Source organism: Trichosurus vulpecula, chromosome 7 (genome assembly GCF_011100635.1).
Source record: "Trichosurus vulpecula isolate mTriVul1 chromosome 7, mTriVul1.pri, whole genome shotgun sequence".
Lineage (NCBI taxonomy): Eukaryota > Metazoa > Chordata > Mammalia > Diprotodontia > Phalangeridae > Trichosurus > Trichosurus vulpecula.
In genome coordinates, this window is record NC_050579.1 from 218,655,251 (window position 1) to 218,666,106 (window position 10,856).

The 10,856-nt window shown below is 38.5% G+C and overlaps 1 protein-coding gene across 1 annotated transcript in view; it reads left to right on the top strand.

Annotated features, from left to right (window-relative positions):
* Window positions 1-10,474, top strand: part of LOC118857818 (developmental pluripotency-associated protein 4-like) — a 50,646-nt gene extending 40,172 nt beyond the window's left edge. Inside the window, exon 2 of the mRNA XM_036768328.1 lies at window positions 9,650-10,474. Within this exon, the coding sequence (XP_036624223.1) occupies window positions 9,650-10,474 (825 nt within the window). The remainder of the gene's footprint in view (window positions 1-9,649) is intronic.
* The last annotated feature ends 382 nt before the right edge of the window (window positions 10,475-10,856 follow it).

Consider the following 10,856-nt stretch of genomic DNA (forward strand, 5'->3'; position numbering starts at 1 on the left):
CTTTTTGAGCTCTTCCATGGCCTGAGACCAGTTCATGTTTTTCTTGGAGGTTTCTGTTGTAGGCTCTTTGACTTTGTTGACTTCTTCTGGCTGTATGTTTTGGTCTTCTTTGTCACCAAAGAAAGATTCCAAAGTCTGAGACTGAATCTGGGTGCATTTTCGCTGCCTGGCCATGTTCCCAGCCAACTTACTTGAGCCTTGAGTTTTTCAGCGGATTATGACTGCTTGTAGAGTAAAGAGTACTATGTTCCCAGCTTGGGGGGATGCACTGTTGATTTCAGAGCTATTACAGCCAGCTCTGCCACACCAGCACTCCTCCTTCCCCAAGAACTCCCAACCGGGATTGGACTTAGATCTTCAGCAGGCTCTGCACTCCTGCTCTCATCCGCCACTTAATTCCTCCCACCAGGCAGGCCTGGGGCCAGAAACTACTACAGCTGTAGTTCTGTAGCTGCCCCACCTCCGCTGTCCCTGGCGAAGTGTCTGAACTGTGAACTCTATCCCCCTGTCCCCAGTTGCTTTTCCCACTAAACTTCTCTGTTGTCTTTGGTATTTGTGGGTTGAGAAGTCTGGTAACTGCTACAGTTCACTGATTCAGGGCACTAGGGCCTGCTCAGCCCAGCTCCTGGTGTGGTTGGTGTGCACCGCCCACGCTGGGCTTTGCTATGCTCTGCTCTGCTCAGCTCTCAGCTCTCCCAGCTCCGTGTGCGAAAGACCTCACCCAGCAACCATCCAGGTTGTCCTGGGCTGGAGCCCTGCTTCCCTCTGCTATTTTGTGGGTCTGCAGTTCTAGAATTGGTTCAGAGCCATTTTTTATAAGTTTTTGGAGGGAAGTGGCGGGGAGCTCACACAAGTCCCTGCTTTCCAGCTGCCATCTTGGCTCCGCCTATCCTTATGTAATTTTAGGGGAAAAATCTCTTAATGATGACTTCTGGTTTTTTTAACTCAATGAATATGTTTCTCTTTATAGATTTTTAAAAAGTATAGCTTCTAAAGGTTATCTAATTCATTTTATTCCTTGTGTTTTCCTTGTTTGTTGTTTTTATTTTTTTACCTTTCTCATATTTCTGGGTTTTTTTTGGGTTTTCTAATCCTAATAATTTGCTCATGAGATGAGTTGGTTTTTTTTTGGGGGGGGATACTTAAAGTGTTTGTCTTTAATTGAACATATATCACTTATTCCTTGATAATTATGCTCAGGTGTATAGAATTTATCATTTTGGTTTGCATTTTGAAGTTAGACATCTTGGAATGTATTATTATATTATTAAAAATGCTATAAGACTTTTGGTCCTTTCTGTGGTTTCTGGTATGTACAGACTATTTTCAGATTTCCTATCCTTTGTATTTTAAAATCTTAATCCTGATTGCTTGCTGAGTGTGTTATTTGTCATTCAAATTATTAAATTAAAGTACTATTTGTCCTAGAGTTGAAAGAATACACTTTAATCCAAACCCTGTGGATTCTTTGGACTCATGCTTTGTTTTCAGTATTCAAAATTTCTAGGCAGTTTCCTTATATTATTTATTGCACTAAAATATGCATGTTCTTTGATTTGTCAAGTTTGCCTGGGAGAGTTTTGTCTTTAATATCAGTGTGTTTTTCTTATATACAGATCATGTGTCATACAATGTTATTGTTTATTGCACATCCTCTTCCAGATTTAATGCATAATTATTATTCTTATTATTTACTACAAAATTATAAATTATCATTTAAATATATTTATAAATTTTTTAAATATATTAGAAATTATTTTTATAATTTAGTGTTTTTTCTTTTGCTAGTTTGGATAGACTCACCACTGTGGATTCAAGTTTTGCCATTTGACTAATTATTTGTTGTAAGGTCTCACATTCTTGTATTTCTTCCTATCTATCTTCTCTTAATATTATAAAGAGTACTTAAAGAGAGGACTCAACATTCTGAAACATCTTGCTATACTGCCATACTTTCTTAGGCTTCAACCTATTGGCATTTATATTTTTTAGATTTTGATTCATATTGTAATTCACGTTTATTTAAAAAAAATTGTAATCTCATACTTTGTGTTAACATCATTCCTTTTAATTTTAATATAGGCATATCTGAGAGACATTGTGGGTATGGTTCTAGAGTATTGCAATAAAGCAAGTATCAGAATAAAGCACATCATATGAATTCTTTTCTTTTCCAATGCATATAAAAGTGATATTTACACAATACTGTAGCCTAAGTGACCAATAGAATTATGTAGCAAAGACAATGTATATTCCTTAATTAAAAACTTTATTACTAAAAAAGTACTATCCCTAATCTGAGGCTTCAGTGAATCATAATCTTTTTTCTCATGATGTTTGCCTTTACAATGATGGTTGCTGACTGATCAGCATGGTGGTTGCTGAAGTTTGGGTGACTGTGGCAATTTCTTTAAAGAAAACAACAATGGAAATTGCCACATAGATTGACTCTTCCTTTCATTTGAACACTTAAAAGTCATTATAACATTATTAATTGGCCTAATTTCCATATTATTTTGTCTCACAGAATAGGGTAGCCTGAGAAGAGGAAGAGAAATGGGGAATGGCTGGTCACACAACATTTATCAATTAAGTTTTCCATCTTATTTGAATGCAGTTCATGACACTCCCAAAACAGTTAAAATAGAGGACTTTCAAGTTTTCTCAGTGAAAAGACCGGAACTGAATAGAAAATTTGATTTTCAAACACAAGAATCAAGAGAAGCATGAAAAGGTAATCAAGAAACAGAAATTGCAAGGGACTTACTAAATTTGAACTGTTTTGTTTACATTCCTACATGGAAAGATGATAAGTATGATTCATGAGACCTCACTATTAGGGTAGCTGAAGGGAATATGCATATATATATATATATATATATATATATATATATATATATATATATGTTTATGTATATATATATGTTTATGTATATATATAAGTGAATGTGTATGTATGTATATATCTATGTGTATATGTATGTATGTGTATGTATGTATATATGTATATATATGTATATATATGTAAATGAGAGAGAGCAGACACAGGGTGAGTTGAAGAGGAAGGGAAGATATTTAAAAGAAATAAAATGGAATTAAGGGATGAGAGAGCAACATACTGAGAGAGGGAGATGGGGAGAGATAGAATGGGGTGGATTATCTCGCATAAAGGTGGCAAGAGGAAACAGTTCTGTGGGAGGAGGGGAGAGGGCAGGTGAGGGGGGAGTGAGTGAACCTTGCTCTCATCAGATTTGGCCTGAGGAGGGAATACCATACATACTCAGTTGGGTATCTTACCCCACAGGAAAGAAGAGGGAGGAAGATAAAAAATATAAAAGGGGGGGGATGATGGAGGGGAGGGCAGATAGGGGTGGAGGTAATCAAAACAAACACTTTGGAAAGGGGACAGGGTCAAGGGAGAAAATTCAATAAAGCGGGATGGGTTGGGAAGGAGCAAAATGTGGTTAGTCTTTCACAACATGAGTATTGTGGAAGGGTTATACATAATGATACACATGTGGCCTAGGTTGAATTGCTCGACTTCTTAGGGAGGGTAGGTGGGAAGGGAAGAGGGGAGAGAATTTGGAACTCAAAGTTTTAAAAACAGATGTTCAAAAACAAAAAAAAAGTTTTTTGCATGCAACTAAAAAATAAGATACACAGACAATGGGGCATAGAAATTTATCTTGTCCTACAAGAAAGGAAGGGAAAAGGGGATGAGAGGGGAGGGGGCGTGATAGAGGGGAGGGCTGACTGGGGAACAGGGCAACCAGAATATATGCCATCTTGGAGTGGGGGGGAGGGTAGAAATGGGGAGACAATTTGCAATTCAAACTGTTGTGAAAATCAATGCTGAAAACTAAATATGTTTAATAAATAAATTTAATTAAATTAAAAAAAAGATCACTGATCACAGATCACCATAATAACAATAATGATGATGATGATGATGATGATGATGGGAGTTTGAAATATTGTGAGAATGACCAAAATGAGACACAAAGACACAATTTGAGCATATTTGGTTAAAAGAAAAGGTACCCAAAGACTTGCTTGACACAGGGTTTGCACCCATTTCTACAAATTGATTTGTAAAAAATACAGTTTCTGTGAAGTGCAATAAAATGAAGCACAACAGAGCAAGGTATGGCCGCACATCCTCTGTTGTTTAATCTCCTTATAAACAATTTGTTTCTGTGTGTGTGTGTGTGTGTGTGTGTGTGTGTGTGTGTATAAACTGTAATTTGGTTACTTGCCCAAGGTCACTCAGCTAATAAATGTCAATTGTCTGAAGTCAGATTCAAACTCAGGTCTTCCTGACCCTAAGGCCAGTGTTCTATCCACTGTGCCACCTAGCTGACCCCTCATACTCTAATTTTAAGTCAATTTTCTTCCTATGTACATTGTTGGTATTAGTTCTTTCCCCTGATATTCTCCTATTCTACCTTCTAACTCATTGTCTTTTAAGTATACATTTACACTTAACATCGTTCTCACAGTTGTTTCAGTGTACTCCCATGTTGGAGGAATTTACCTTTCAATGAATGGCCACTGAATCTGCCATAAAGTATTCAGAAGAGAACAGAACTGGGCCAGGCTGAGTTCAAACCCTCTTTCTTTTCAAGAGCTAGATAGGGCTACATACTGGATCCTACCTTAATTCTTGCCATTATTTAGTTCTCTTGCTGCCCTGCATCAGTGTTTGAAACATTTTCAGGATTGTCGGAAAGGTAGGACACGGGCAGCTAGACAACACAGTGGACAGAGCACCAGGCCTGGAGTCAGGAATACTACTCTTCCTCAGTTCAAATCTAGCCTCAGACACTTACTAGCTGCGTGACCTTGGGCAAGTATGTTAACCTTGTTGGTCTCAGTTTCCTTATTTGTAAAAATGAGCTGGAGAAAGAAGTGGCAAACTAGTCCAGTATCTTTGCCGAGAAAGCCCAAATTGAGCCATCATAACTGAAAAGCAACTGAACCATTAATAACAGGAAAGGTAGGTATGAATGTTCTATATAAAACTTCTACAGCCTTAGAGTTGAAAACCTAAGGGACACCTTTCCTCTATATATAGCTACAAGGCTTATTATTCATTACAATAAAATGCTGGTGACATGGGAAAGGGAGAAGAAGGGTGTAATATCAGAGTTATATTAAGAGATAAATTTATGAGTATATCTCAGAGCATAAGCTGGTAGGTTGATTCATGCATCCTTTCAGGTCATGGAGCATAGTGGGAGTTGGTATGTCTATCTTGTAGGTGAACACATTAAGGATTATCATTCTTTTTTTAAATTAATATACCTGTCACCATATTGGACTTCTTGCTTTGCTATCTTATAAAAATAGCTGTATTTGCTCTACTTCTTTTATAATTCCTCTTCTGGGAGAATTGAGAAATTTTCTATCTTTAATATCAATATGTTTTACTTACATACAGATCTTGTGTCATATAATGTTATTGCCTTTTGCATGCCTCCTTCCAGATTCAATCTATAATAATTCCCAATCTAATAGATTTTAATAAATGTTTATTGACTGACTGACTTTTTGGGGTTTGGTTTTGTTTTTGATAGTGAATGGGACTTGATAAAATGTCTGGATCTTGTCGCAGTGAAGAGTGCTGGTCCTGCAGTTAGTAAGGCTTGAGTTAAAATCAAGCTTTAGGCACTTACTGTGCATATGATGCTGTAAAAGTAATTTGACTTCTATTTTCCTCAGTTTCCTCATCTTAATATAGGGATAATAACAGCACTTTCTTTAGATCGGTTTTATGAGGATCAGATAAGATAATATTTATAAATTACTTAGTACTGTGCCTGGAATAAAGTGCTATATGAATGCTGATTCCTTTCCCCTTCATCTGACCTGGAAGTCTCCATAAACACTTTAAAGTTTTTGATGTATTTTGTTTAATCTCACCTAAACTTTCCCACATATCTCTCCCCTTATCCCTTTCTAGAGATTCATCTATTATAGTAATTTTTATGAAGAGAAAAAAAAAGTTGTAGCTTCCTTTTATCCAGACAGGTCTTCAATGCAGCAGGTGGCAGCACAGAGAAAGGTATAATCTCTTTCACTCTCTGAGGTCTATTCTTAGATGTCTCTGCTGGTCCAAAGCATGATCCAATTAACCAAATCCTCATTTCTGACAGGTAAATAATAAGTAAGAAATGTACTAATTGTCTAAAATTCCTAAAAATCACAAAACAATTCTTGGCTCAAGGTTCTCCAGCCTTCAGCTCCAAAGTCCTCCTATTGCTAGTATGCAAATTACATGTAAGTTGTAAAATAATACTTTGGTCACCATTACCCTAAGGAAGTCTGTTGCTAATGTCATGTGCTTTGTTAGTGTTTTTTCTCCCTAAACATACAACTCTCATATTTATCTTTGTCATTGTCATTTTAAATGAGCAAAATTGTCAAAATCTGAATATGGAACCCCATTACACATGACTGCTAGTATATAGGGTAGAAAAAAATAAAAATTAGTTAGAAGTTGGGTGCTAACCTTTATCAGATGGAAGAAGATCTTCAGATGTGCCACTGCTGAAATTATTTTTCAGATACGTAGGTTAAAATAGGAGACAAGTAATAGTAAAATGGAAAACTCATCTGAATCACTTAGATCAATGGAACTTATATTATCTTCAGAGATCTATAAAACTACATCTTTGCATTAATCTTATTATTATTAGCCATATATGGTTGACTAGCTACGTATTAGAGTTAATAATATAGAAAATTATTTTTAGAATTTTACTGTAAATAAAGATGGCAGCTGGTAAGCAGGGAATAGTGTGAGCTCCCTACTGAGACCCTCCAAAAACTTATAAAAAATGGCTCTGAACCAATTCTAGAATGGCAGAACCCACAAAACAGCAGAGGGAAGCAGGGCTCCAGCCCAGGACAGCCTGGATGGTCTCTGGGTGAGGTCTATCCCACACGGAGCTTGGAGCTGGGAGCTGGGAGCTGGGAACGGAGTGGAGCAGAGCCCAGCCTGAGCGGCGTGGACCATCCAGACCAGAAGCCAGGCAGAGGGGGCCCTAGCGCCCTGATTCAGTGAGCTGCGGCAATTACGAGACTTCTCAACCCACAAATACCAAAGACTGCGGAGAAGGTTAGTGGGAAAAGCTGCGGGAGTAGAAGGAGTTCGCGGTTGGGCTTCCAGCCCCGGGGACAGCGGAGGTGGATCAGCTACAGCTGTTGTTACTTCCGGCTCCAGGCCCACCTGGTGGGAGGAATTAAGTGGCAGATCAGAGCAGGGGTGCACAGCCTGCCAAAGATCTAAGCCCAGTTCGGGTTGGGGGTTTGGGAAGGAGCAGTGCTGGTGTGGCAGAGCTGGCAGCTCCCCCCCAAACGTGGAACATAGAACTCTGTAATCTACAAGCAGTCATAGCCCACTGAAAAACTCAAGGGTCAAGTTAGTTGGCTGGGAATATGGCCAGGCAGTGAAAACACACCCAGATTCAGTCTCAAACTTTGGATTCTTTCTTTGGTGACAAAGAAGACCAAAACATACAGACAGAAGAAATTAATAAAGTCAAAGAGCCTACAACAGAAACCTCCAAGAAAAACATGAACTGGTCTCAGGCCATGGAAGAGCTCAAAAAGGAGTTGGAAAAGCAAATTAGAGAAGTAGAGGAAAAATTGGGAAGAGAAATGAGAAGGATGCGAGAAAACCATGAAAAACAAGTCAACGACTTGCTAAAGGAGACCCAAAAAAATACTGAAAAATACACTGAAGAAAACAACACCTTAAAAAATTGACTAACTCAAATGGCAAAAGAGGTCCAAAAAGCCAATGAGGAGAAGAATGCCTTGAAAGGCAGAATTAGCCAAATGGAAAAGGAGGTCCAAAAGACCACTGAAGAAAATACTACTTTAAAAATTAGATTGGAGCAAGTGGATGCTAGTGACTTTATGAGAAATCAGGATATTATAAAAGAGAACCAAAGGAATGAAAAAATGGAAGACAATGTGAAAAATCTCCTTGGAAAAACCACTGACCTGGAAAATAGATCCAGGAGAGAGAATTTAAAAATTATTGGACTACCTGAAAGCCATGATCAAAAAAAAGCCTAGATAGCATCTTTCAAGAAATTATCAAGGAGAACTTCCCTGATATTCTAGAGCCACAGGGCAAAATAGAAATTGAAAGAATCCATCGATCACCTCCTCAAATAGATCCCCAAAAGAAATCTCCTAGGAATATTGTCGCCAAATTCCCGAGCTCCCACATCAAGGAGAAAATACTGCAAGCAGCCAGAAAGAAACAATTTGAGTATTGTGGAAACCCAATCAGAATAACCCAAGATCTGGCAGATTCTACATTAAGAGATCGAAGGGCTTGGAATGTGATATTCTGGAGGTCAATGGAGCTAGGATTAAAACCTAGAATCACCTACCCAGCAAAACTGAGTATCATGTTCCAAGGCAAAATATGGATTTTCAATAAAATAGAGGACTTTCAAGCTTTCTCAGTGAAAAGACCAGAACTGAATAGAAAATTTGACTTTCAAACACAAGAATCAAGAGAAGCATTAAAAGGTAATCAAGAAACGGAAATTGCAAGGGACTTACTAAAGTTGAACTGTTTTGTTTACATTCCTACATGGAAAGATGATGTGTTTGATTCATGAGACCTCAGTATTAGGGTAGTTGAAGGGAATATGCATATATATATATATATATATATATATATATATATATATGTTTATGCATATATATAAGTGAATGTGTATGTATGTATGTATCTATGTGTATATGTACGCATGTGTATGTATGTATATATATGTGTGTTTTTGTATATATATACATATATATGTATATGTATATATATATATATATATATATATATATATGTAAAAGGGAGAGAGCAGACACAGGGTGAGTTGAAGATGAAGGGAAGATATGTAAAAGAAATAAAATGAAATTAAGGGATGTGAGAGCAACATACTGAGAGAGGGAGATAGGGAGAGATAGAATGGGGTGGATTATCTCACATAAAGGTGGAAAGAAGAAGCAGTTCTGTGGGAGGAGGGGAGAGGGCAGGTGAAGGGGAATGAGTGAACCTTGCTCTCATCAGATTTGGCCTGAGGAGGGAATACCATACATACTCAGTTGGGTATCTTACCCCACAGGAAAGAAGAGGGAGGAAGATTAAAAAAAAATAAAAGGGGGGAGGGATGATGGAGGGGAGGGCAGATAGGGGTGGAAGTAATCAAAACAAACACTTTGGAAAGGGGACAGGGTCAAGGGAGAAAATTCAATAAAGCAGGATGGGTTGGGAAGGAGCAAAATGTAGTTAGCCTTTCACAACATGAGTATTGTGGAAGGGTTATACATAATGATACACGCGTGGCATAGGTTGAAGTGCTCGACTTCTTAGGGAGGGTGGGTGGGAAGGGAAGAGGGGAGAGAATTTGAAACTCAAAGTTTTAAAAACAGATGTTCAAAAACAAACAAAAATGTTTTTGCATGCAACTAAAAAATAAGATACACAGGCAATGGGGTGTAGTAATTTATCTCGCCCTACAAGAAAGGAAGGGAAAAGGGGATGAGAGGGGAGGGGGGTGATAGAGGGGAGGGCTGACTGGGGAACAGGGCAACCAGAATATATGCCATCTTGGAGTGGGGGGGAGGGTAGAAATGGGGAGAAAATGCTGTGATGGCAGCATGGGCCAAGCTGGTGGCAGATGCTCAGGCCAGGATGAAAGCAGCAACCGGAGGATTTACCCTGGAACAATCAGGAAATCTTGAGGAAGCTGTTGCACATTTTCCAAAGATGAAATCTAATACAACTGCCTCAACACCTCAGAAATTGCAGCATAAGGAAGTGCCTCCTATGCCCACCCCTCTACCTCCTCTGCATACCTTATCCCGAAATAATCTGCAGACATGGTGCCAGAGACTCAATATCAGTAAAAATGGCCGGAAGCACGTTTTATACAAGAGACTTTTGGAACATGTGTCACCTGAGCAAGATACTTCCAGCATAGAAGAAAAGGCCCATTTGATTAAAATCAAAACAGAAGCTTCAATTGAAGATTCTCCAGGTGAAAGTCTGATGATGGCTAAAGAACCAGAGACAGGGACAAATAAGAAAAAGAAAAGAGAGGTGACAAAGAACTCTCTTGTGCAGACAGCCAGCATGGCAGCATGGAGCAGACTCATGGCCACAGTGAAGTCCAAGGCAGTGTGGGTCATGCCCACATCTCTTGAGCCTCTTAGGTCCAAGCAATCAGATTTACCACGATGGTGTGTAGTACATGGTGAAGCTTTTCCTAATGATGCCCCTGGTTCAGCTTCTTTGGAGTTCCATGCTGGACAGACCTGGGTGCCTGAAAATGATATGTTGATTCCTCTCCTATTACTGCCGACCTGCTCTTTTCCACCCCCACAAGTAGAAGACAATTGGTTGTGCCCTAAATGTGTCGACAGGAATAAAATTCTGATGAACAATGTTCTATAACCATAAAGGACCAAGGCTGCAAGACTGTTTTGAATTCCTCAAGATCCTGACTTAGAAATGTGACTTTCCTTCAACTTAATTTTCTTTCCCACTTATTCCTTGATGTAACTCCCATTTCCATTGGGAGACAGTTTTTATCCACCCAGGATTTTGGTACAGATAGAAAAGTCCTTGTGAATCAACACGGTAGTACATTGTAACCAAGTCCACACGTTATATGGTTTTGATCAGCAGCTGAGGACAGAGAAAGGTGAAAATCTTGCAACCAAATAAAATTTAAGTCTATTCACAAAAAAAAAAAACAGAAAAAAAAGAATTTTACTGTAAATAGAAAAAGTTAAAATTTTCTTTCTCTTGCATATCTGGAATACATATTTTCTTA